Source organism: Indicator indicator, chromosome 3, assembly GCF_027791375.1.
Source record: "Indicator indicator isolate 239-I01 chromosome 3, UM_Iind_1.1, whole genome shotgun sequence".
Lineage (NCBI taxonomy): Eukaryota > Metazoa > Chordata > Aves > Piciformes > Indicatoridae > Indicator > Indicator indicator.
In genome coordinates, this window is record NC_072012.1 from 44949606 (window position 1) to 44977202 (window position 27597).

General features: G+C 45.6%; 1 protein-coding gene across 1 annotated transcript in view; it reads left to right on the top strand.

Moving 5' to 3' along the window:
- VWF (von Willebrand factor) overlaps positions 1-27597 on the top strand; it is a 160032-nt gene that overhangs the window by 52662 nt on the left and 79773 nt on the right. Inside the window, exons 15-25 of the mRNA XM_054399900.1 lie at positions 3055-3295; positions 4411-4505; positions 5607-5767; positions 14629-14732; positions 18756-18894; positions 19584-19718; positions 22327-22473; positions 23538-23678; positions 25568-25687; positions 26444-26600; positions 26951-27109. Coding sequence (XP_054255875.1) covers positions 3055-3295; positions 4411-4505; positions 5607-5767; positions 14629-14732; positions 18756-18894; positions 19584-19718; positions 22327-22473; positions 23538-23678; positions 25568-25687; positions 26444-26600; positions 26951-27109 — 1599 coding nt within the window. The remainder of the gene's footprint in view (positions 1-3054; positions 3296-4410; positions 4506-5606; positions 5768-14628; positions 14733-18755; positions 18895-19583; positions 19719-22326; positions 22474-23537; positions 23679-25567; positions 25688-26443; positions 26601-26950; positions 27110-27597) is intronic.

A 27597-nucleotide genomic window follows, 5' to 3' on the forward strand; every position in this document is an offset into this window, starting at 1 on the left:
TGCCTTCTTGACCAGAAGGACATGTTGCTGTTATCTTGTGAAAACTGTGTTAAGTATTTTGAGCAAAACTCTCAAGCTTGGGAGATCTTTGCTCTGAAGAAGGCTTCCAGTCACCTTAGATGTTTCTGGGCTGGATCCTCAAGTTAGGGGGTTATGCTCCCATGTTCAGGGCTTCAAATTCCCCAGCAGAGGCTGGGGAGATGTTGGTGCAACCATGCTGCTTCAGTGAGTAGAAGTTCTTCATTTCAGCAGGTTTTTGTGGAGGTGACCCTTAAATATGGGTTAGTATGGAGGCCTTGCTTTGGTAGCCTCAGTGTCAGCTCACCCTGCTGAGTGAGGCTGCAGGGCTGTATCCCTTCTATACTTTTTCTGCCGTTGCTGCTACATTTCCCAGGGTCATGTGCTGAAAGGAGAGGATAAGGATTATCAGATCATTCTGCAGGGGATTCTGCCACTCTACTCTGCTCTAGTGAGACCTCACCTGGAGTGGAGTCCAGCTCTGGAGCCCTCAACAGAGGAAGGACATAGACCTGATGGAGCAGGTCTAGAAAATGATAATGAAAATAATCAGGGGGCTGGATCACCTCTGCTGTGAGGGCAGACTGAGGGAGCTGAGGTTATTCAGCCTGGAGAAGAGGAGACACTGGGGAGACCTAAGAGCAGCCTTAGAGTACCTGCAAGGGGTTCCAAGAAGGATGAAGAGAGACTGTTTGCAAAGGCCTGCAGTGACAGGACAAGGGCCAGTGGTTTGAAATGAGAGATGAGATTGGATGCTAGGAACAAGTTCTTCGCAATGCAGGTGGTTGAGCACTGGAACAGGTTATCCAGAGAGATGTTCAAGGTGAGGCTTGACAGGGCTCTGGGTTACCTGATCTAGTGGAGAATGTCCCTTGGACTAGATGACCTTTGGAGGTCCTTTCCAACCTGGGTGATTCTATCAGAGGAAGAGCTTCCTGTGTAACCTCTTGATCTTGGTTTCAGCACTGCATAAATGTAGCAGATTTCATTTGCAGCTGCTTGCCTAACTCCACTGAACATCCTCCTTCATTAGCTGACAACTCTGCCAACCTTCTTGATTCTATGATTCTATGAACTCCAGCTGTTTGCTTTGGAGGTTGCTAAACCCACAGGAGGACTGTTGGAAGCCCTTGCTAGTAGGGACGTTATTGCCTTGTCCTCTGAAAGGTGTTGTCATAGCTGCCACCTAGTGCCGATGCTGATGTGTGCAGAGGAATCCTAACATCAGAATCGTTTTGGTTGGGAAAGACCTCTAAGGTCATCAAGTCCAACTGTCCACCTAACACCACCGTGGCCATCAAGCCATGTCCTGAAGGGCTGTGTTCACACCTTTCTTGAACACCTCCAAGAATAGTGACTCCACCACCTCCCTGGGCAGCCTATTCCAATGCCTGACCACTCTGGCAATGCAGAAATGTTTCCTAATATCCAATATAAGCCTTCCCTTGAACAACTTGAGGCCATTTCCTCTTGTTCTGTCACTTGTTACATGTGAGAAGAGACCAACCCCCACCTCACACAGCCTGCTTTCAGGGAGCTGTAGAGAGAGGGGTCTCATCTCAGCCTCCATTCCTCCAGACTAAACCAACTCAGTTCCCTCAGCTGCTTCTCGTAACACTTGTTCCCAGGCCCTTCACCATCTTCGTTAAACTTCTCTGGAGGAGATGGCCTCAAAAGCAGTGTGGTAGAGCTAAGTGGAAGCTTTATAAACAAAGAAGACAAAAATGGCTCCGTAGGCCATAATCAGATCTCCATAGAAGTAAATTCATCATCAAAAATCATTAACAACCAAGGTTTGGCTCCAGAGGGACTTTTCATCAGGGTGTCTAGCAACAGGACAAGGGGGAATGGTTTGAAGCTGAGGGAGAGCAGGGTTAGACTGAAGCTTAGGAAGTTCTTTAGTATGAGGGTGGTGAGACTCTGGAACAGGTTGCCCAGGGAGGTTGTGGCTGCCTCTTCCCTGAGGGTGTTCAAAGCCAGGTCGGATGAGGCCTTGAGCAACCAAGTCTAGTCGAGAGGTGTCCCTGCCCATGGCAGGGGGGTTGTGGGAGATGATCTCTAAGTTCTCTTCCAACCCAACTCATTCTACAATTCTATGATTATTTACACCTGTTTCCACAGAAATCACTGAGAGCTTCTGGAATAGGGGGCTTTACATCATTGCATCAAGACAGATATCCACAGTTCTTATCATGACCTAATTGTCCCTAGTCACGTTGCAGAGGAAGAGAAACACGAGTGTGTGCGTGACACTTGTAGATGCAAGTGATAACAGGGATTGGCCAAAGCCAGTGTTTTACAATCTGGATGAACAGAGAGCCATGAGGATGATTAGGGGACTTGAGCATCTCCCCTGTGAAGAGAGACTGAGAGCCCTGGGGCTGTTTAGTGTGGAGAAGAGAAGACTGAGAGGGAATCTGATCAATGTCTATCAATATCTGAGGGGTCGGTGTCAAGTGGAGGGGGCCAGGCTCTTTTTTTGTGGTGATATACAGTAATAAGACAAAGAAGAACAGCTTCAAGCTTGAACATAGAAGATGTCACCTCAACATGAGGAGGAACTTTCCAGTGAGGGTGACAGAGCACTGGAACAGGCTGCCCAGGGGGTTGTGGAGTCTCCTTCTCTGGAGACTTTCCAAACCCACCTGGATGCATTCCTGTGCAGACAACACTAAGTGATCCTGCTCTGGCAGAGGGGTTGGACCTGATGATCTTTTGAGGTCCCTTCCAACCTCTAAAGTACCTTGATACTGTGAAATTTTGTGGATGGATTTCCCTTGTAGGGGTTGCAAGGCTGTAATCCAATCCTGACACTTACTGGGAACTTCAGGTGGTAAGGTTTTGATTGTTGATATGTGGCCAGTGCCCTGGCTTCACTGATGCTGCAGAGATAAGAACAGGCAGGCCTGCAGAGATAAGGAAATTGAGTAAATACATTTTAATCTCCAGCTTGCTGTAGGCAGCTGTCCTTTTAGCTAGCTTTGGAGCAAATGCCATTCTCCCGTGTATCTCTGTGATGTGCTCATCCTCCAACAGCAATGACCTGTCCTGAAGGCCAAGTGTACCAACAGTGTGGGACACCATGCAACCAGACCTGCAGATCTCTGTCCTACCCGGATGAAGCCTGTGATGACCTCTGCATGGAAGGATGCTACTGTCCCCCTGGGCACTACCTGGATGAGCACGAGCAGTGCGTGCCCAGGTCTCAGTGCTCCTGCTATTATGATGGGGAGATCTTCCAGCCAGAGGACATCTTTTCAGATCATTACACCATGTGGTAAGTGCAACGTTCATAACTCTTCCTTACATACTGTGACTCACATTTTTGGAGAGCCTGAGAGGTTAACTGGTTAAGTTCCTTTACCTCCACTGAAACTAGCTTAAAAGAGGACAAGACTCCACTTCCCACAAGCCAAGGGGTGAGAGTTGCTGTTGCAGCTCTAGATAATAATTTCAAATGGCAGTTTAGCAAACAGGACTAAGCCCTGTTGTGTGCCAGTTTGAAACAGAATTTAATTACTGACAAAACCCTGCTTTGTAGCTCTCTACAGCTACCTGAAAGGATGTTGTGGAGAGGTTGGTTCTGGTCTCTTCTCACAGGTAATTAGTGATAGAACAAGAGGAAAAGGCCTCAAGTTGTGGTTGGGTAGATTTAGACCAGACATGGGAAAATTTTTCACAGAAAGAATGGTCAGGCATTGGAATGTGCTGCCCAGGGAGGTGGTTGAGTCCCCAAGCCTGGATGTGTTTAAAGATGGTTTGGATGTGGTGCTTGGGGCTCTGGTTTAGGGGTGACCCTTGTAGAGTAGGGTTGTGGGTTGGACTTGGTGATCCTGAGGGGCTTTTCCAACCTGAATGTTTCAGTGGTTCAGTGAGCTTTTAAAATGTAACCAGATACATTCCTTAAATGATAAAACCTAATTAGCCCTCTCAAAGACACAAATATTAGAAGGCCTTTCTAATTGTTGAACTGAGGAGTGGGACACAGAGCAGGAATGAAATTGCTGTGTGGCTCCTGGGAAGCCCAGTTTTGAGAACAGTGTCTTCTCCTTTTGTCCTCTGCCACAGAAGTCATAAGATGCAGACACCAAATGGTCCCTTACCCCTCTGCACAGCAGATCCTGACCTATTATCTTGCCCACTGTTGTGGCTGTGCAAGGTGTTTTGGATTCAGCAGGACAAGGTTACATACAAATGAGTTCCCATGCTAGAATATCACTGCAGCTTTATCAAGGAAGGTTTAACTTTAAGGTTGCTAAGCAGAGTGGATGGAGAGCAACAGATCATCCCCAATCAGAGTGTTAGTTTTGGTACCCCAACTGAAAACAACAGCATGACTGAAAGCTGAATGCTACTTGGTTTAATATCATCTTGCTTTGTTTTTTTCTTTAGCTATTGTGAAAATGGCTTCATGCACTGCACGACCAGCAGAGTTCCTGGTGCCTTCCTGCCAGATGCTTTTGTTGATGACAGGCCATCTGCCAGAAGTTAGTATGCTTTAAAAAAAACCAAACAGAACCACAAAACCCAAACAACTTTCTGATTACTTTTGGTTTTTTTTTTGTTCTCCTTCTTCATTCTCTTGCTAATCTATAATAGGGAAGAGGTACCAGAGGTTGCAGCAGCTGAGGATGTTATCAGGCTTTCTAACATTTTTGTTTGATTGGGGTTTTTTTGTTATAGGACAGAAATGTTTGCATGACACCTCTGCTGTGAGGACAGGCTGAGGGAGCTGGGGTTGTTCAGTCTGGAGAAGAGAAGTCTCTGGGGGGACCTTAATGCTGCCTTCCAATACCTGAAGGGATCCTACAGGAAGGCTTCAGAAGGACTTTTCATCAGGGTGTCTAGCAACAAAGGGGAATGGTTTGAAGCTGAGGGAGAGTAGAGTTAGACTGGAGCTTAGGAAGAACTTCTTCAGTATGAGGCTAGTGAGACTCTGGAACAGGCTGTCCAGGGAGGTTGTGGCTGCCTCCTCCCTGGGGTTGTTGAAGGCCAGGTTGGATGAGGCTTTGAGCAGCCAAGTCTGGTTGAGAGGTGTCCCTGCCTGAGAAGGGAAGGCTTAGGGGAAACCTTATTACCACATACCAGTAGATAAGAGGTGGATGCCTGGAGGATGGGGATTCACCTTTTGTGAAGAGTCAGCATGGCAAAGGCAAGGGGTGATGGGTACAAGTTACTCATGGGGTGATTCTGATTGACTCCGGAAGAAAATTTTTCATAGATAGAGCAGGGGGACATTGGAATCCTCTGCCAAGAGAAGTAGTGGATTCCCCTCACTGATCAGTTCTAAGACTCAGCTTAGAGTCTTGGCTCTCTCATTTCAACCACACTATCACCTAGAAAGCTTGGACCAGATGATCCTTGGGGTCCCTTCCAACCTGGCGTTCTGTGATTTTGTGGTTTTGTGATAGCATAACAGAGGTCACCTCATGGCAAGTGGGGACTGTTACTTTTGTGTTGTCACACTACTGGTATTGCTCCATTTTACATCCTAAATTTCTAATAAGAGCTGATCCATCCCTTAGCAGAGCACTGTGCTAGCAATGCTAGAGTTCTAATTGCAATTTTGTTATATTTATCTTTTAAAGTCAAAAGGAGCTTGACGTGCAGATACCCCATGGAAAGATTTGTCTGTCCTGCAAACAACCCAAGAGCTGAAGGGTTAGAGTGTGCCAAAACTTGCCAGAATTATGACTTGGAGTGCATCAGCCATGGCTGCATATCTGGATGCCTCTGTCCAAAAGGGATGGTAAGAAGGCTCCTCTTCATTTTCTTGCCACCTTCTCTTTCCTTTCCTTCTTTCCTTTCCTTCTTTTCTTCTTTCCTTCCTTCTTTCTTTCCTTCCCCTCTGTGAAAGCCTCCTTCTTTCCTTCTTTCCTTCTTTCCTTCTTTCCTTCTTTCCTTCTTTCCTTCTTTCCTTCTTTCCTTCTTTCCTTCTTTCCTTCTTTCCTTCTTTCCTTCTTTCCTTCTTTCCTTCTTTCCTTCTTTCCTTCTTTCCTTCTTTCCTTCTTTCCTTCTTTTCTTCTTTTCTTCTTTCCTTCTTTCCTTCTTTCCTTCTTTCCTTCTTTCTTTCCTTCCTTCTTTCCTTCTTTCCTTCCTTCTTTCCTTCTTTCCTTCCTTCTTTCCTTCTTTCATTTTTTCTTTCGTTCCTTCTTTCCTTCTGTGTGTCTTTCTATCAGTAGTCTTGTACCTTGATTGTGAAGCACAGACTCTGCCAAATTGTGCTTGGTTTAAAATATGTATTAATATATCTGTATAGATGCTGAAGTGTAACTTGTACTAATAATTGATAATCAAAAAGCCAAAATCCACTTCTTTTTTTTTAAGACCTATTTATATCTTCCTTCAACTGTCCTCCCAAACTCCTCCTCAGCCTTGCTGAACTTCACTAGAAAGAGAGACAGAAGTACATAGGCACCCACACCCCAAGTACCCACCTCACATCCAGCCAAACCTTCCTGCTGATACTTGTTGCCTCCTTGCCAAGTCTCCATCTATGCTGCTGCCACCCTGTGTGTTGTACAGAACAGTTCCCCATGAGAGGGAATGTGGGACAAGAAACTATTAGGTCTCTGGGAAGACCTCACAGCATCCTTCCAGTACCTGAAAGGGGTCTACAGGAAATGGTTTGAAATGAGAGAAGAGCAGATTTAGATTGGATGTTAGGAACCAGTTCTTTAGCATAAGGTAGTGGAACACTGCAACAGGTTGCCTAGGGAGGTAGTTGAGGCTCCATCCCTGGAGATCTTCAAGGTGAGGCTAGACAAGGCTGTGAGCAAGCTGCTCTAGTGGAGGATGTCCCTGATGACTGCAGGAGGGTTGGACTGGATGATCTTTGGAGGTCCCTTCCAACTCAAACCATTCTATGATTTGACACTCTAAAGATAGTAATGGAAAGCAAATTTTGATAGCTACTCAACAGGAAACAACAACAAAAAAAGATGGGGACAGTCTCCCCACTCTCCCCAAAATCAACTTCCTGGTCATTAGACTTCAAATTTAGTGCAGAATTTCTAAAGCTTTTCCATTAAGTTGAAAGTATTATTCAAACAATTGCTTCATACAGTTCCTGCCAGGAGCAGCAGTCTTTGGCTTTTTGGAACTGGAAACTCCAACTCCCTCTGCAGTGATGTGAAATCTCCCTCTGAATCCCCTAAGGTGGTTGGTCAGGTGTTGGTTGGAATGCAGTCTTTTTAAAAACCTAGTAAAACAAGTTTTGTCCACTAGATGACAGTCTGGTCCAGTCTTCTACAGAGTCCCACTGTAACTGCTCATTTCAGCTGGCTTCCTTTCTGGCAGGGATTAAAAGTGACAAGAGCTGCATTTCACCAAGTCATGATCATAGAATCATAGAATCAGTCAGGGTTGGAAGGGACCACAGGGATCATCCAGTTCCAACCCCCCTGCCATGGGCAGGGACACCTCACACTACATCAGGCTGGCCAGAGCCTCATCCAGCCTGGCCTTAAACACCTCCAGGGATGGGGCCCCAACCACCTCCCTGGACAACCCATTCCAGGCTCTCACCACTCTCATGGGGAAGAACTTCTTCCTCACATCCAGTCTGAATCTCCCCACTTCCAGCTTTATTCCATTCCCCTTAGTCCTATCACTACCTGACACCCTAAAAAGTCCCTCCCCAGCTTTCTTGTAGCTCCCTTCAGATACTGAAAAGCCACAATAAGGTCACCTCGGAGCCTTCTCTTCTCCAGACTGAACAGCCCCAACTCTCTCAGTCTCTCCTCATAGGAGAGGTGCTCCAGCCCTCTGATCATCCCTCCATGATGGGAGAAGCCAGCATACAGCTGAGCAAAAAGGCAGAGGAAGGCTCAGTGCTTTCATGATGTGGGTGATCTTTTCTCTGTGATAGACTCCAGGGGACCCACCAGCTTGCTAGCAAAGAGCAGTTTCCTCCTTGTCACCAACAGGTACCTAGGTAGGATCATTTGGGGAAGGCTTTTCCCTTATTCCTGCATTTTTCTATGTACTTTCAGTATCAGCTGCCAAAGACTGCCTTGGTGACTAAGGTTCTCCTATCCATCCTGCTTCTCTACCTTGAAGACTTTGAGAACACTGAGGGAAAGTGCTGTAAAGTCAGTTACTGTGTATTCTTTCCAGGCTAGTACCAACAAAGCTGAGCAATAAAGTGATGAAAAAAGAGTATTATTGGATAGGATGTTAGGAACAAGTTCTTCATCGTGAGGGTGATGGAACACTGCAACAGGTTGCTGAAGGAGCTAGCTGAGACCTCATCCCTGGAGATATTCAAGGTCAGGCTGGACAAGGCTCTGAGCAACCTGCTCTAGTGGAGGATGTCCCTGCTGACTGCAGGGGGAGTTGGACTGGATGAGCTTTGGAGGTCCCTTCCAACCCAAACCATTCTCTCATTTCTTTTAGACCTTGTTGGCCTTTTGTAGTTGTGCTTAATTTAAGCAGCCATGGAGGTCAGCTGCTGTTTGTAGGAATGTCTGTGGGAAGTAAGAGATGACTGAATATTAATAGGAACAAATATCTGCACAGATCATCACTCTGGAAGATACCCTGACATTTTTCTGATTTGTTTTGTTTTGGTGTTACAGTAGCATATACAAAATTATGAATTTGTCATGGATAACTTATTAACCATAAAAAAATTATTTCTTGTTCCTTTGAAATCATAGAATGGTTTGGGCTGGAAGAGACCTCCAAAGGTCCTCTAGTCCAACCTCTTCTGCAGTAATCAGGGGCATCCTCAATTAGACCAGGTTGCCCAGAGGTGGTTCATACCATCAGGAAATGCAGTCAAATATTGATAGTTTACAAAAACAACTCTCCAATACAATTTGCAAGTATATGTATCAGTTAATGTGTAATTAGGTGCAATTTTATCCCTGTGTAGAGAAAGAATCACAGAATGTTAGGGGTTTGAAGGGACATCAAAAGATCATCCAGTCCAACTCCCCTGCCAGAGCAGGATCACCTACAGCAGGTCACGCAGGAACACATCCAGGTGGGTTTGGAATGTTTCCAGAGAAGGAGACTCCACAAACTCTCTGGGCAGCCTGCTCCAGGTTTCTGGCACCATCACAGGAAATAAGTTTTCCTTTCTGTTCCCATGGCACCTCCTCTGCTCCAGCTTGCCCCCATTGCCCCTTGTTCTATCGTTGGACATCCCTGAGCAGAGCCTGGCTCCATCCTCCCAACACTGCCCTGCACATCTTTATCACCAGGAATGAGGTCACCCCTCAGGCTCCTCTGCTCCAAGCTAAAGAGCCCCAGCTCCCTCAGCCTGTCCTCCCAGGGAGATGTTCCACTGCCTTCAGCAGCTTTGTGGCTCTGCTCTGGACTCTCTCAAGCAGATAAAAGGATGTTTACAGTTAGCTGACTTATCAGGCTTAGACAAATTCATAGTCTTAATATCTGCGTGCACAAATTGCCTGCCAGTTTTGAATCAAAGACATGAAAGAAATGAAAACAATAATCAAAGTTCTCCATGAACATGCTGCTGCTGTTGCCTGGAGTTGAAGTGGAAAACCTGCTGGGGTGAGAAATTGCCAATCAGTTCACTAATTCCCCAGTCAGAAAATGCAGATGAAAACTCATTTATTTTATTTTTCAACTGAAAACCTAATTTCCTAGTTCATTCTGAGTTAATGTTTTACATGGTCTTGCTTTCTTGCAAATATGCCATGCAAAGTAATTCCTCTTTTCCTGTCTTTGATCCTCTGTAGGGTGGGAAATTCTCCATATTTTTCATCATTTTTTTTGGTTTGGTTTGGTTTGGTTTTCTTCAGAGGAGAAAAGATAAATCATAACATATGTGCAGAAGTGTGAGGAAAAATATATTTTCTCAGGTTAGTTTACTCCACTGCAAGATTTTCCCATTGGAAAATATTAATAAGCATACAACTGGGAGTGAAAACCTCCTTTCTGGGGAAAAAGAGGAGCAGGGAAATCAAAGAGCACAAAATAGAGGCACTTCAGAACTAGAAGAATCAGTTTCAATTACCAACAACTGAAGCAAAATTAAGGTTTGAAATGGAAATGAAACATTGGAAGGTGGATGGTAAAATAAAACTACTTCTCAAACTGTGCTATGAGAATAGGAAAAGGAAAAATCTCCACATCTTAAGCATTTTAAGCAGAAAGGTTTGAGAGGTTTTTTTTTTTTTTTCCATCCTGTTTTCAGTAGGAACTTAATCAAGTGCCATTTTGGTTTGCCTGCTAGCTTTGTGGTATAATGTTCACACATTGCAGTCTTCCTGAGAAGATGGGTGCCAGCTGTCTGCTCTATCCAACAGAGCAGTCACAGAATGTTAGGGCATTGGAAGGGACCTTGAAAGATCATCCAGTCCAACCCTCCTGCCAGAGCTGGAGCACCTAGGGCAGGTCACTTGGAAACACACATCCAGGTTGGTTTGTAATGTCTCCAGAGAAGGAGACTCCACAAACTCTCTGGGGCAGCCTGCTAAAGGGCTGTGGCACCCTCAAATGGAAAAAGTTTTCTCTTCTGTTCCCACGGCACCTCCTCTGCTCCAGCTTGCCCCCACTGCCCCTTATCCTGTCATTGGGCATCCCTGAGCAGAGCCTGGCTTGCTCCTCCCAACACTGCCCTGCACATCTTTATCAACAGCAATGAGGTCACCCCTCAGGCTCCTCCTCTCCAAGCTAAAGAGCCCTCAGCTCCCTCAGTCTCTCCTCATAAGGAAGATCTTCCACTCCCTTCACCATTTTTGTGGCTCTGTACTGGACTCACTCAAGCAGTTCCCTTCTTGAACTGAGGGGCCCAAAACTGGACACAATATTCCAGATGAGGCCTCAGCAGAGCAGAGTAGAGGGGGAGGAGAACTTCTCTCAACCTACTAACCACAGCCCTTCTAATACACCCCAGGATGCCTTTGGCCTTCCTGACCATGAGGGCCACCTTGTGCATCTGCCCAAGGATAATGCTTCATAAAACAAATGTAAGAAGCATACAGGTAACATAAGAAAGAAAAGCCAATGGTAAACCAGCAAATGTTGAGTGCTCTGTCCTGGTTTTGGGTTGTTTTTGCACAGAAATGGTGACAGCTGGTTTGAATTAAAAATGTGTCAACTGTTGGGTTCCAATCTCACTTGTTTCATAGAATCATAGAATGGTTTCAGTTGGAAAGGACCACCAAAGCTCATCTAGTCCAACTGCCCTGCAGTCAGCAGGGACATCTTCCACTAGAGCAGCTTGCTCACAGCCTCATCCAGCCTGACCTTGAAGATCTCCAGGAGTGGGGCCTCAACTACCTCCCTGGGAAACCTGTTCAAGTGTTCTGCCACTCTCATGCTAAAGAACTCGTTCCTAACATCCAGTCTAAATCTGCTCTTCTCTCATTTCAAACCATTGCCTCTCATCCTGTCACTGCAGGCCTTTACAAATAGTCCCTCTGCAGCCTTCTTGGAGCCCCCTCAGGTACTGGAAGGTTGCTCTTAGGTCTTCCTGGAGCCTTCTCTTCCCCAGGCTGAACAACCCCAGCTCCATCAGCCTGTCCTTGTAGCAGAAGTATTCCAACCCTCTGATCATCTTCATGACACTCCTCTGGACCTGCTCCATCACATCCATCTACATGGCAGGTAGAAAGCAGAGAGGTCTAGATCCTCCTTTCACTAATCCCAAATTTTATATCCAGAGGCTAGCCCTCAAGTCTGTTATGAACTCTTTGTTGAACACTGGAAAACTCAGAAATGCAGCCATGAGTGTGAAAGTCCTGCTGCTTTTCTCTCTCTCTCTCTTTTTTTTTTTTTTTCTGCTGGATGTCACCAGGAAGGAAGGAATTAAACATTCCTGGAAACATATGGTGCTCTCTGACCTGTTTTCTCCCCATCCTTTTAGGAGATTAAGTCAGAGGCAGAGCCCCAGCTCTATCATCTAGAAAAGCATTTCTTTTGTTCCCATCTCACTTCTATCAGTGTGAGCTTATTTGGCATAATGTAGCTGTCCATAAGCCACAGAGCCTGTGGAGCTGTGTGTGAATTGAAGGGTCTCTGGGCTGTGAAATCCTTTTCTTTTTCTTCTTTTTTTTTTTTTTACTAGCAGTTCCCTGTGGCAGTTCTAGGTCCCCATAGGAAAAAGCAGAGCTGTTCTTCTTTATTAACCTGGCCTTCAGACTAGAATCATCTCATTCGCCCACGTTTAATGGCAAAAAGAAAAGAAAAAGGAAAAAAAAAAAGAAACTATTTTAATGATTTTACAGAAAGTTTAAAGCAGGAAGGTGATATTCTGTGACTTTTGAGTGAGAGGGAAGGGAAGTGCTCTTCAGTTTGGTATTCCATGAAGCACAGAGCCAAACCCACCCCTGGCTTTGCAGAACCATCAGCAAGTGAAAGGATGGAAGACATAGAATCAGAGAAAAAAAACAAAACACACCACAAAACCCCCCAGACAAACAAAAAACCCTCTAAAACCAAGTAAACAAATAGAAAAGGAAGGGGAAATGTAAAATGAAACAATCTGAAGGCATTATTTGGATGTGGGTTTTTTGTTTCTTTGGAATTTGTTTGGTTGATTGTTTCTTTGTAAGTGGTGCAAATGGTTTATTGTATCCTGGGCTGCAGCCAGAGGAGTGTGGCCAGCAGGGCAAGAGAGGGGATTCTGCCCCTTGACTGCGGAGACCCCGGCTAGAAAACTGCCTCCAGTTCTGGTGTCCCCAGCATAAGGACACAGAGCTGCTGGAGTGAGTCCAGAGGAGGGCCACAAAGATGATCCAAGGGCTGGAACACCTCTGCTGTGAGGACAGATTGAGACAGCTGGGGTTGTTCAGCCTGGAGAAGAGAAGGCTCTGGGGAGGGGGGGACCTTAGAGCTGCCTGCCAATCCCTGAAGGGACCTTCCAGGAAGGCTGCTGAGGGACTAAGGTGTCTAGAGACAGGACAAGGGGGAATGGTTTGAAGCTGAGGGAGAGCAGGGTCAGATTGGATCTTAGGAAAAAGTTGTTCAGTAGCAGGGTGGTGAGACTCTGGGATACACTGCCCAGGGAGTTTGTGGCTCCCTCCTCCCTGAGGGTGTTGAAGGCCAGGCTGGGTGAGCCTTTGAGCAGCTGAGTCTAGTTGAGAGAAATCCCTGTCCATGGCAGGGAGGTTGTAGTGGATGATCTCTGACGACCCTTCCAACCTAAGCCATTCTAAGAGTCTATGATCAGTAGGGAAAACTGGTAAAAAAAAAATTAGATGAATCATAATGATCTATTTCCAAGCAATAGAGCCTGTGAGAGTGGAATAATGTCTCGAGTGGATTGATATTTATCTTACCTTCTGTTTAACTAGGGGAGATAAATAAACAGGGATTTGAAAGAAAACAAGTGACCACTGCACTTTTAAGGGGCAAGCTTACAGGATGAAGGATCCTGGGAAGCTGTTGTCTGTGACTAGAGAATCTCCATTTGCACTTGGGTTCTTCTAACTGTGTGGCTCCTCATCTTTTCCTCAGTGTTTAATTCAGTTTTTAGCCCTGCATCTGGCTGGATTTGTGGTTTCAGGTTGGCTGTGAGAAGCTCTCCATATCTAGGTTGCTCTATTTTATCTTCCCTGCATCTCTGATTTCTGTCCAATTGTCCTCTCTCATTGTGACATTCTTTTACAATCTAATTAAATTAGAATAGAGCAGATTTATATTGGATGTGAGGAACAAGTTCTTTAGCATGAGGGTGGTAGAACAGTGGAACAGGTTGCTCAGTGAGGTAGTTGAGGCCCCATCCCTGGAGGTATCCAAGGTCAGGATAGAGAAGGCTCTGAGCATCCTGCTCTAGTGGAGAATGTCCCTGCTGGATGCAGGGTGTTGGACTAGATGACCTTTGGAGATTCCCTTCCCACCCAAACCATTCTGTGAGTCTTTGATTCTATTCTCCCAGCAGTTCAAGCTGGTGTTCAGCCCCTGAAGCAAGACTGTGATTTATGTACCCGTCACAACATTAGCAATGCTGTCTGTGCCTTTCTTTGCTTTAGGCAGTCTTGAACCATTCCCTCTGTCATTTTGTGGTGGGTTGAAATTCACCCCCAGCATAAAGTTGCCAGACCAGCTCAACTGAAAACAAACTGAGCTATATTTGCCAGCAAAACTACAACCTAGAAAAATGAAATGCAATGAATATGGACAAAACATACAACATTTACATGTATTTACAATTTATAAACAGCACAAGAACCCCCTGGGCAAAACCAAGGGGTTATCAGCAGCTTCCCCCTCCCTGCTCCCTTCCCCCCCTGTACAATTTAAAAGAGAAAAGAGCAGAGACTGGTTTTTTTAGTACTTAGCCACAACAAAGAGGTGCAGCCAAGGTCAGCAAGCCAGCAGGAGCAACAGCTGGTATCTGTCAGAGCAAAAGGAAGCTAAAAGAGAGAAAATTAGTTTGCCAAACTAACTTTATATTAGATATCAGACCACTGGGGTTATTTAGATTTATCAATATTTTCCCTTCTACACCCAATGGTAATTTCTTCCCATTCTACCACTTTCTCTTCCAGATCTGTGGAAATTTTTTTAGGCACAGCCTAAAACTGCCACACATTTCCTTTATTCTTTCTCCCCACCTTCTGATGCTTACTCCCCTGTGTGCTAGCACAGGCACACCCAGCCCTGCATGCTGACAAGCTGTGTTTTGCTTAGGTACGACATGAAAACAAGTGTGTTGCCCCCGAGAGGTGCCCGTGCTTTCACAATGGGAGAGAATATGCCAAGGGAGAAACAGTGACTAATGACTGCAACACCTGGTGAGCCAATGGAACTTTCCCTGTTGTTTGTTTTTTGTTTGGTTGTTTGTTCTCCCCCCCCCCCCTCATCCCCCTTCCCCTCCAGGGCACCTAACATGTTTTGAATAAAGCCAAATATTCTTTGCTTAACCAGATCTATTCTATGTGAAGGTAAGTTTTTGTATAGGAAGTTAAGCAGTCTATTCCCTTTGCATGCTGCATAAAGTGCAGTGTGTTGCAAGCTATGCCTTACAAATAGTTTAGCACAGAATGGCTCAGGTTGGAAGGGATCTCATAGATCATCTACTCCAACCTCCCTGCCATGGGCAGGGACAATTCTCAAGTAGGCTTGGCTGCTCAAGGTCTCATCCAGCCTGGCCTTCAATATCACCAGGGAAGAGGCATACACAACCTCCCTGGGAAGCCTATTGCAGTCTCATCACCACCCTCGTACTGAAGAACTTAGAATCATAGGATCAGTCATGGTTGGAAGGGACCACAGGGATCATTTAGTTCCAACCCCCCTGCCACAGGCAGGGACACCTCACACTACATCAGGCTGGCCGGAGCCTCATCCAGCCTGGCCTTAAACACCTCCAGGGATGGGACCTCAACCACCTCCCTGGGCAACCCATTCCAGGCTCTCACCACTCTCATGGGGAAGAACTTCTTCCTCATGTCCAGTCTGAATCTACTGCTATAGTTTCTTCCTAAGCTCCACTCTAACCCTGCTCTCCCTCAGCTTCAAACCATTCCCCCTTGCCCTGTCTCTAGACACCCTGATGAAAAGTCCCTCTGCAGCCTTCCTGTAGGATTGCTTCAAGCATTGGAAGGCAGCTCTAAGGTCCCCTGGAGTCTTCTCCAGGCTGAACCACCCCAGCTCCCTCAGCCTACCCTCAGAGCAGAAGTGCTCCAACCCTTGGATCATCTTTGTGGACCTCCACTGGACTCCATCCAACAGCTCCGTGTCCTTGCCACTGTGTAGTGGATTTGTTCCTTGATCTTGCAACACACATTACAGGAGCTCCTCTAGGATGAGAGGACTGGAGCCTGCACTCTGTAGATAAGCTTTGCTGCCATGCTTCCTTTTTTTTCCTCCCTTAAAATCAATCTTTTTTAGCCAGAAGCTCGCATCAGCAGAAGGTCTGTGATATGCCAGCTACAATGATGGGAGCTATTCAGGAGACTCTTAAAGGGTCAGTCAGAAATGGAGTTGACCTCTTATATCTTAAATGAGTGCTCATGCCATTGATGTCTTTAATTTAAAAACAAAAAGAAAAAAAAAAGGAGGAGTTGATGATGAATTCTTAAAAGAAAGAAGTGCTCTGTGTCTTTCATGCACATTTGATTCTTAAAAACAAACTTGTGGGTTCAAGAGGAAGTGCTGGGATGTGAGATTTACATTGGTGTAAGCCCTCAGTATAGCCTTGAGTAAGATATCACAGAATCACAGAATGTTAGGGGTTGAAAGGGACCTCAAAAGATCAGCTAGTCCAACCCCCCTGCCAGAGCAGCATCACCTAGAGCAGGTCACACAGGAATCGTAGAATCATGGCATATTAGGGCACTTGCTGCCCTGGAGGTGTTCTGCTTTCCCTGTGTGCTCATGGAGGGAATGGTGATCCTTTCCTGCAGGGATCCAAGAGTGCAAGGTGTAGCACATCCAGCCACTGGTAGTATGGAAACTACGTTCACTTTGGAGCTGGACTTCAGTATCTCTTGTTCTGAAATGTCCCTGCCCAGCTCTGTGGCACTTCCAGAAACGTAGAATTATAGAATCACAGAATGGTCTGGGTTGGAAGGGATCTCCAGCTGTGATCTAGACCAACAGACCCCCCCCCCCCTGCAGTCAGCAGGGACATCCTCCACTAGAGCAGGTTGCTCACAGCCTTGTCTAGCCTCACCTTGAATATAGGGACTCAACTACCTCCCTGGGCAACCTGTTCCAGTGTTCCACCACCCTCATGCTAAAGAACTTGGTCCTCACATCCAATCTAAATCTGCTCTTCTCTCATTTCAAACCATTGTCCCTTGTCCTGTCACTGCAGGCCTTTGCAAACAGTCCCTCTGCAGCCTTCTTGGAGTCCCCTTCAGCTACTGGAAGGCTGCTGTTAGGACTGCCTGGAGCCTTCTCTTCTCCAGGCTGAACACCCCCAGCTCCCTCAGCCTGTCCTCATAGCAGAGCTGCTCCAGCCCCCTGATCATTTTTGTGGCCCTTCTCTGGATCTGCTCCATCAGTTTCATGTCCTTCCTGTGTTGTGACCTCCAGAGCTGGGTGCAGCACTCTGAGATGTCTTACCAGTCATAACCACATTGCTTCATTCTTGGCACCATCCTTTTGTTCTGGCAATGCCACTGTGAGTGAGATGTTCTCTAACATATAACATTTTCTTCAATATTACAATCAAGCAAATCATAGAATGGTGTGGGTTGGAAGGGACCTCCAAAGGTCATCTAGTCCAACCCCAAAATGTTAGAAATCATAGCTTTTTGTCTTCTCATTGATAAGCTGTTTTACTTTTTTTTTCTTTCTTTCTTCATTTTAGGTATTTTTCTTCAATGTGATAATAAAATTAGAAATCAGATCCCTTCAAAACATGTCTCTAGTTTTGGGGGTTTTTTTTGAATATCAGATTGAAAAGTTTTATGACAGTTCCCAACAAAAGTCAAGTCTAATGCCACTTAGAAAGCGATGTTGGAAATTACTCTTGCTTTGAGAATAAGAATTGAAAGCCTGCATTTTTGGGGGCTCAGATCTGCCCTGTCTTTTGTGGTTTCTTTCAGCATTTCGTACTGCTGTTGCAGGAGTTCTCATTCTCACTTGTTCTTAGCCAGATGTGAACACCTGCAAACTCAATATATGAGCCAGAGGTGTCAGATTTGGCATTTGCATGCAACTTAACATGTGGGAGGCTCTAATTCAGGAACAACGGAATGTCTCCAAGTCGAAGCCAGTGGCAAAGCTTTTGTTCTGCTCCCTGTTGGGAGTTCATTGTAGAGCTCAGTGAAAATTTTGCAATAACATTTACGGAGCAGTTCAAGGCAGAAATTTGCTAATATGAATTCTGTTGCACGATGGACTTCATACTCTGTCCATGCACATTGAGAGAAAATCTTAGTCTTGCTCTGCCTGGTAGCAGAGCCCTCTACAACTACCTGAAGGGAGGTTGTAGCCAGGTGGGGGCTGGTCTCTTCTCCCAGGCAACCAACACCAGAACAAGAGGACACAGTCTCAAGCTGCGCCAGGGGAGGTTTAGGCTGGATGTTAGGAAGAAATTCTTCACAGAAAGAGAGATTGGCCATTGGAATGTGCTGCCCAGGGAGGTGGTGGGGTCAATGTCCCTGGAGATGTCTAAGAAAAGCCTGGCTGAGGCACTTAGTGCCATGGTCTAGATGATTAGATGAGCAACAAGGCTGGTGAGAGGCCTCGAACACAAGCCCTACGAGGAGAGCCTGAAGGAGCTGGGATTGTTTAGCCTGGAGAAGAGGAGGCTCAGGGGTGACCTCATTGCTGCCTACAACTACCAGAAGGGAGGTTGTAGCCAGGAGGGGGTTGATCTCTTCTCCCAGGCAACCAGCACCAGAACAAGAGGACACAGTCTCAAGCTGCGCCAGGGGAGGTTTAGGCTGGAGGTGAGGAGAAAGTTCTTCACAGAGAGAGTTGTTAGACATTGGAATGTGCTGCCCAGGGAGGTGGTGGAGTCACCATCCCTGGAAGTGTTCAAGAGGGCATTGGACATGGCACTTGGTGACAGGTTTAGTAGTCCTGAGGTCTTGGGTGACAGGTTGGACTTGATGATCCTTGAGGTCTTTTCCAACCTTATTGATTCTGTGATTCTGTGTTGGGTGATAGGTTGGACTGGATGGTCTCGAAGATCTCTTCCAACTCGGCTGATTCTGTGATTCAGAGATTTAATAGCAAGAGGGTGCAGCAGGGTTCATGTTCCTCGAATGTCATTCTTTGAACAAAAATGCTTTGTCTAGAGCACCTTGCATTGTCCTGAAAAAATGATAACTGTCACTGACTCATGTTCTCTGTTGCAGCGTGTGTCAGGGTCGAAAGTGGGAATGCACCCAGAACGAATGTGATGGCACCTGTACTGTGATTGGCACTGCTCACTATGTGACCTTTGATGGGCTGAAATACAAGTTTCCAGGGAACTGTCAATATGTCTTAGTTCAGGTAAGAACACATCAAGTGACCAAGCTGTCTGACATAAACAAAGGTGTTTTATGCCCGGAAAGAAGCCCAGCATTGGGAAAAAGTATTCTTCATTACTACAGCAAGAAGGATGCTAGAGGACAGGGCTGGAGCACCTCTTCTATGAGGACAGGCTGAGAGAGATGGGGTTGTTCAATTTGGAGAAGAGAAGGCTCCAGGGAAAGCTTAGAGCAGCCTTCCAGTACCTAAAGGGAGCCTACAAGGTAGCCAGGAAGGAACTTACCAGGGCTTGGAGTGATAGGATGAGAGGGAATGGACTGAAGCTTGAGGAGGGCAGATTGAGACTGGGGATTAGGAAGAAATTCTTTGCAGTGAGGTGAGTGCAGAGTGGTGAGACACTGGAACGGGTTGCCCAGGGAGGTCATGAATCGATTCCTCCTCCCTGGAGGTACTCAAGGCCAGGCTGGATGAGGCCTTGAGCAACTTGGGTAGTGGAAGGTGTCCCTGCCCATCATGGGGGGATTGAAGCTAGGTGACCTTTAAGGTCCCTTCCAATCCAAACCAATGTATGAATCTAATGAAAGACATGTCCTGCTGGCCAGAGATTACACAGGGCTACTCTTTGAGGCTTCTTTTTTCTCCACTGCTCTGTGTGTGTTTTTTTCAAATGTTCCACATTAACGAGCTCTGAATTCATTTCCATCTGATAGGATTTCTGCAAGGATAACTCTGGAACATTCCGGATACTGATCTCAAATGAAGGCTGTGGCTTCTCCGGAGAGAAGTGCACCAAAAGGGTTCTCATTCTGTATGGAGGTGGGGAAACAGAGTTGTTCAATGGAAATGTAAGTATGCTTCTGCTCTCTTGCTTTCCTTTCTTTGGTGAAAAGAATTTCCAGTTGTTTCATAGGATGAGGCAGGAATGACCTCACGCTCCATGGATCCTGACAATTAGAGGATAAAATGAAGAGTTTAGCAGGATTATGACTGCCCGTTTTTCTCCCAGGGGTATAATGTCCTTTTGGTATTTCTGCTTGATGCCACCAATTGTATCTCTGTTAAGAATGCTGTTCAATTCCAGCTCCCTTTCTAAACAGCAGATGGAGAGAGGAGATTCTGCCACTTTACTCTGCTCTGCTGAGACCTCACCTGCAGTGTTGCATCCAGCTCTGAAGCCCTCAAGACAGGAGGGACATGGACCTGATGGAGCAGGTCCAGAGGAGGGCCATGGAAAGGATCAGGGGGCTGGAGCAGCTCTGCTGTGAGGACAGGCTGAGGGAGCTGGGGGTGTTCAGCCTGGAGAAGGGGAGACTCCAGGGAGACCTAAGAGCAGCCTGCCAGTACCTGAAGGGGGCTGCAAGAAGGCTGCAGAGGAGCTGTTTGCAGAGGCCTGCAGGGATAGGACAAGGGCAATGGCTTCAAACTAGAGAAGAAGAGATTTAGATTGGATATTAGGAATGAGTTCTTTAGCATGAGGGTGGTGGAACACTAGAACAGGTTGCCCAGGGAGGCAATTGAGGCCCTATCCCTGGAGATATTCAAGGTCAGGCTGGACAAGAGTGAGCAACCTGCTCTAGTGGAGGATGCCCCTGCTGACTGCTGAGGGGTTGGACTAGTTGACCTTTGGAGATCCCTTCCAACCCAGACCATTCTGTGTTTCTACACTTGGGAGATCTGAGTCAATTTTAAGCAAGATCAAGTGTAAGGATCAAAGGATGATAGGGGTTGGAAGGGACCTAGATCTTGACATTCTTACCTAAAGACTTTGAAGGCCATCTTTAGGAGATCCTTAGAGGATGTGAGATGTTTTGTCTGGGGATAGAAGTTTCTAATAATGACCCAGAGATGAAGAGAATTGAACTATGGTGCTAAGCTTTAACTGAATAAGAGGGATAAAGAAATATTTTTGCCCTCAAACTAAGGAGTGAGTGAATGGTTTATGGCCTCCTCTTTTTCCCTTCACTGATTTGCACTGATTGAAAGCTTTCATCTGCCTCTTCCACAGTTAAGCAGCTTTTAGTTAATGTATTAATGGTGCTTGAATCAACATCCAGAACAGATTTTTCTCTCCAAATGTAGCTAATAATCCTGTTGGAGTTATCGTTGAAAGGAGATTAGGGTGTGAAGAAAAGCATTTTAAATTAATCTCTTTAAGTTTTTTAGTAGCTGCAGGCAGTGAATTTGCAGCCAGATGGAAAGAGGCACACAGGAGAAGTGAAAGTGATGGAAAAAGGAAGCGACACCAAAAGGAACGTCTCAGAATTTTTCCCATTGGTCCTTCCTGACTTCAGTATCAGGCTGTGGTCCCTCAGCAGCCACTGATGCATGAGGTTCTCCCAGTTCACATCATACTGAAACCTAGCTAACCCTTTTTGTTGCTGCCTGCCTCAAGAACAGAGCACTGTTGGTTTCCTAACGAGTTGTGCTTGGAGGGTTGTGCTGCCATTCAGGGAGACTTAGACAGGCTGGGGAGTTGGGCAGGGAGGAATTGAGTGAAATTCAACAAGGACAAGGGTAGAGTCTTGCACCTGGGAAAGAGCAACCCCATGGATCAGTATAGGTTCGGGACTGAGCTGTTGGAGAGCAGTGAAGGGGAAAAGGGCCTGGGGGTCCTGGTGGATGGAAGGTTGACCACGAGCCAGCAATGTGCTCTTGTGGCCAAGAAGGCCAATGCCATTCTGGGGTGGATTAGAAGGGCTGTGGTTAATAGGTTGAGAGAGGTTCTCCTCCCACTCTTCTCTGCCCTGCTGAAGATACATCTGGAGTATTATGTCCAGTTCTGGGCCCCTCAGTTCCAGAAGGACCTCAGGGAACTGCTTGTGATAGTCCAGCATAGAGCCACAAAGGTGATGAAGGGAGGGGAAGATCTTCCTTATGAGGAGAGACTGAGGGAGCTGAGGGCTCTTTAGCTTGGAGAAGAGGAGACCAAGGGGTGACCTCATTCATGTTTATAAAGATGTAAAGGGTGAGTGCCAAGAGGATGGAGTCAGGCTCTGCTCAGTGATGCCCAATGACAGGACAAGGGGCAATGGGTGGAAGCTGAGGCATAGCAAGTTCCATGTGAACATGAGGAAAGATTTTTTTTCCCTGTGAGAGTGACAGAACACTGGAGCAGTCTGCCCAGGGAGGTTGTGGAGTCTCCCTCTTTGGAGATATTCCAAACCTGCCTGGATGTGTTCCTGTGTGATCTGCTCTAGGTGATCCTGCTCTGGCAGAGGCTTGGACTAGATGATCTTTAGAGGTCCTTTCCAACCCTTAACATTCTGTGTGCAAAACAAACCATAATTACACAATAAACCACTGACCAAACATTAAACCCATAGTTAATTTGCTACACCCTCTGCTCTTTATCAGCCCTCACCAGCCCATTTTGTGTCCTACTGGGAAAGTGACCTGTGTGAAGTTGTACTTAGAGAGACACTCAATTGCACCATATGCTGTTTTTTTGTCCAGGTGAACATCAGAGTACCTCCTAATGCTGACAATGATATAGAAGTGATGAGATCTGGCCGTTACTACATCATTTTACTGGGCAAAAGCATCAGTGTGACCTGGGACCTGGCCATGGGAGTCTCAGTTATCTTAAAAGGCAATTTCAAAGTAGGTGTTTTTTTTTTTTCTCTTTTGCTTTACTTTTTATTGTCCCTAAAGAATGCACTTAGCCTTTCTCTGAGGATTTTTTTTAATGAGGACATGCTGATCGATCTCCATGGAGCATTAGATGCTTGCTTGAAAATAAAGGGATTTTTTGGTAATACCTAAAGGGCTGCTTCCTTTCCTGGTAGTTCAGCTGCAAGGGGTAAATTCTGGGACATTGGAGATGAGCTATGGCTGAAAGGATGATTGCTGTGGTGCCTCAGAATAACTAAGCCCTGAGTGATTCCTTCTGCATTCAGTAAGAGCAGTATAAGGAGCCAGGTTTTGTAGTGATGGGATTGTAGGGACAGACTCCAAACAGAACCAACAGGCACCATTGATCAGAGTTGTTGTCTTACTTCCTAGTCTGTGTCCAGAGAAGGGCCATGAGGATGATCAGAGGGCTGGAGCTCCTCTCCTGTGAGGACAGGCTGAGGGAGTTGGGGTTGTTCAGTTTGGAGAAGAGAAGGCTCTGAAGTGACCTTATTATGGCTTTCCAGTATCTGAAGGGGGCCTACAGGAAAGCTGGGGAGGGACTTTTTAGGGTATTGGGTAGTGATAGGACGAGGGGGGAATGGATCCTAGCTAGGGGAGGGGAGATTTAGATTAGATGTTACGAACGAGTTCTTCCCCATGAGGGGAACTGGAACAGGTTGCCCAGGGAGGTGGTGGAAGCCTCATCCCTGGAAGTTTTTAAGGCCAGACTGGATGTGGCTTTGGACAACCTGATCCTAGTGTGAGGTGTCCCTGCCCATGGCAGAGGGGTTGGAGGGGTCCTTGAGGCCCCTTCCACCCCTGACGATTCTGTGAGACAGGTATGGTCCTACTTTCAGCTAAGGAGATTTGGAACAGGAGCTTAACTTTCTCTATGGCAGACTGTTTATTTCAGTGAATTTGGCAAGGCCAGAGATAATTCAGGTTTTAAACTCCATGCCACTAAAGCATCAGGCTAAAAAGACTTCTCAACAAAGCCCTAAGCCAGTCCACAGATGTAAGAGTTATGTATTTTGTGTTTCTTTCCCTGCAAGGATCAGGTGTGTGGTCTGTGTGGAAATTTTGATGGAATCCAAAACAATGATTTGACCAGCAGCAATGAACACCTTGAAGTAGATCCAGCTGACTTTGGGAATTCTTGGAAAGTGAATCCATACTGTGCTGATGTTGAAAAGGTGATTGTGAATGAACTGTGAAAACTAATTAATGGGGGGACTTTACAGCATCACTCAAGAACAGGCAGAGAGATTTGAAAGGATAAAAATCAAACAGAAATAAAATCCTTCCCCCCATGTTTTTACTAATTAATATTAATTCTTAAAAATCTGATACAAGATCAATTAACTTATTGAAAGCCTCTGAACTGCCTGGCTTTGGATGAATTTTAAAACAGCCAATCTGTACTGGAGAGGCTGTTCATAGAGCTTTGCCAGCCCAGATGCTTGAAATCCAGGTCTGACTGGAAATATCATTTTAGAGCTTAACTAAACAAAAAAACCCCAAACAAACCCAAATTCAAAAACAAACACCAAAGCTGTAATTTCCAGACAGGGGGAGTTCAGTTAAAAATTTCGTATTTTCCTATCCAGATTTTTGTACTTCAAATCTTAGTCTGTGTAGACTGTTTATGAGCAACTGATTGTGCAGAGTGGTTTCTTTCTACATGCCTCTTGATCTTGTTTTTAAAGAACATTCAGGTGTTATTTTCAGCTTGGAGAGGTCTGAACAGGAAAAAATAAAGATGCTGGAGGGGATGTAAGACTTCATTGGCAACTATCAACTGCTTTTGAATTGTGAAGAGTTTACCATCATAAAGTGTTTGGGGTTTTTTTGTTTAGTTGTTTTTTTCCTGGTGCCTGAGATTTGGTGGTTTCACAGGGTACCAGCTCTACTACACGAGACTTTATCTTCTTTTTTTTTTAAATTTATTCCAAGTACAGAGTATGAAAAGGCTGAAATGAAGCAATATATGTGTCTTGAGCTGGAAAATATCTATGGCCAAAAGTATTTCTTTGAGGAAACATCTTGAAGCCAAACTTGTTATGATGTTTGTCAAATGTTTGATTGCTCTTAAGGTTGAACACTTTCCCTAGAAAATTTCTCACAGTTTTTGGAGAGAGAGAAGGGAGGAATTAAAGGGCATTTTTAAAGATAAAAATAACAAGAACAGGAATTTTTTTTTTATTACATGAAAACTTTTGGTTTAGTTTGCTAGTTATGTGCAAGTGTTGAAACAGAAATTGTATTATCTTGCTGAATGTCACATTTTTCATACGACATGATTGGAGCACAGAAGAAGTTGCACTAATGAAGAGTGAGATGTTAGAAACAAGTTCTGCACCATGAGGGTGGTGGAACACTGGAATAGGTTGCCCAAGGAAGTAGTTGAGGCCTTATCTCTGGAGATATTCAAGGTGAGGCTCAACAGGGCTCTGAGCAAACTGATCTAGTTGAGGATGTCCCTGCTGACTGCAGAGGGGGTTGGACTGGATGGCCTTTGGAGGTCCCTTCCAACCCAGACCATTCTATGATTCTATGAGGCATCAAGGTAAGACTGAGAAAGGAACAGCCTCTTATGCCAGTGTAATAGGCACAGGGCAGAACCTGCAGTCTGTCTCCACGACAAATGCTGCATCAGTACCACTGCTTCTTGATCTTAAATAAATGGGACAGAGGGAGACTTCCTGGCTGCTCTCACTCATCACTGGCCTTGGGTATTGTCTGCTGAAGTTGGGATAATATTTTGTGAGTCTTACAGGCCTCCTGCAGAGCTCTGAATCATCATTTTTTAGCATGGAGATTTGGTACAGTGGGACCTGCTGACATCAAAGTGTCTACCTACAAGTAAGAGCTGGAGAAAATGTAGGAGGTGACCTGCCCTCTTCTGTCTGCCATGGCAGGATCTGTGCCTGGCATGTAGTGGGCTGAAACTCCACTCAGAGAAACAGTTTCCTTTGTAATGAAAAATGTCTAAGGCTAGTGAGTCTCTTGCTTTGGTTTGAAGAGTCCTCAGGTCCTGAATGCAAGGCTAATGTGTTGTCTGCTTGTCCCTTGAAATGTTAAGCCCAACCAGCAACAGACCTCAATGTCTCCACTGTGTGATGGGAACGCAGTGAAGCAGGTGATGGTAGAAACATCGTGCAGCATTTTGGCTGGGGAGCTCTTTGAAGAATGCAATAAACTTGTGAGTATTGTCTTGTGCTTCCCATTCTTCAATTCTGCCTCATCTCTGGTGCCACTGATGACAGCTGAGGGGAAAAGCACAGTTGTGCTGATAGCACACAGGGCTTGGAGGAGGCTGAGCAATTGCTCATTTTCATCTCTCACCTTTTCCTGTAGCTGGTGCTTCATGGGACAGTGCAGGATAGCACCTGGCAGTAACTTATAGAATAACTTTTGTGGGGTAGTAAGTTATAGAATGGCTTTTGTGTGAAGGAAGTTTTACTCTGAACTCTAGAGACGGACTCATGGAGTCAAGAACTTCATGAGGAGAGGACCTGAGCTTAAGGTAATGCATTCAGAGTGTGTTCCACCCAAGCTACTGCACAAGAAGGTATGAGGACAGAGCCCTGGAAAATATAATCCTATTCCATATGGGGAATATTAAGGGACAATAAACTTCAGTGTCTATAGCAGCATTGAGAATGGATTCCTTGCTGCCATCAGCAAAAAGATCTGCACTGATTTATGTGACACCTCAAGTCTTGGCAAATGGAAGAGTCAAATCATCTGAAGATTAAATGTCTGCAAGAAGATGAAGGGAATCACTGATTGAATCCCCACTCCTGGAGGGCTTTAAAAGATGCAGAGATGTGATTGTGAGGGACATGGTTGAGCACCAGACTTTGGAGAGCTAGACAACAATTGGTCTTGACCTTAAAGATCACAATGCTGTGATTCCATGATTGAGTGCCCTGTTCCCCATATTTCTCTTTTGTAGGTAAATCCTGAGCCCTACATAGATATTTGCATGTATGACACCTGTGCTTGTGAATCTATTGGGGACTGTGCTTGCTTCTGTGATGCCATAGCAGCCTATGCACACGTGTGTGCACAGAAAGGGGTTGCTGTCCACTGGAGGTCACCAGCCCTGTGCCGTAAGTAGGGGAGGGAGGAGGAAGAGTTGAGTGAAAAGGCTTAAGCTTTGTAATCTGGTGGCTCAGACTGCTCTCATTCAGCTCTTCTCCAGCAAGGCAAGTCTTTCATTATGTGAAAAATGTAAAAGTCAAGAAGTGGCCTAGGCTGGATGCATTAAAAAAAACCAAACCAAACCAAACCCCAAACCAAAGCCAGCAAAAAAAAAAATTCTATTTCTATTTAAAAATGGATCCTTTCCTTTATCTGTGCATATGTGCTCCACTTTATAACAAGTTCAGTGTCATAGCTCTGAGAGGCACACACTCTGCTTAAATGTTGGTTTTCACCTCTGATTTTCTTCACTGTATAGCACAAAGCTGTCAGGAGCTGAATAAACAGGAGTTAGATTATCAGTGTGAATGGAGGTATAACAGCTGTGGGCCTGCTTGTCCTACAACATGCCAACACCCACAGCCTTTGGAGTGCCCTCTGCGGTGTGTGGAAGGATGCCATGTACACTGTCCTGCAGGTAAGGCCATCTTTTGCTCTAAGCAGGTGCTTTTGGGGTTTTTCTGGGTGTTTTTTGTGGGTTTTTTTGTGTTTGGTTGTTTTTTTTTTTTTTTAATGATGATGATTTTGCTATCCCCCTGGTACTTGTATGTTTTGCTGTAAAGTATTTTTTTCCTCCCCTACATGTACTGCTGCATGCAGTGCTCCAGGTGAGGTCTCACCAGAGCAAAGTGGCAGAATTACCTCTCTCCATCTTCTGGCCTTGCTGCTTTTGATGCAATTGCATCCTAGGCTTCATCAAAAGCAGAGCGGTCAGCAGGTTGAGAGAGGGGATTCTGCCACTTTGCTGTGGTGAGACCTCACCTGCAGTGCTCTTCCAGCTCAACACAGGAAGGACATGGACCTGATAGAGCAGATGCAGAGGAGGCCATGAAAATGATCAGGGGGTTGGAGCAGCTCTGCTGTGAGGACAGGCTGAGGGAGCTGGGGGTGTTCAGCCTGGAGAAG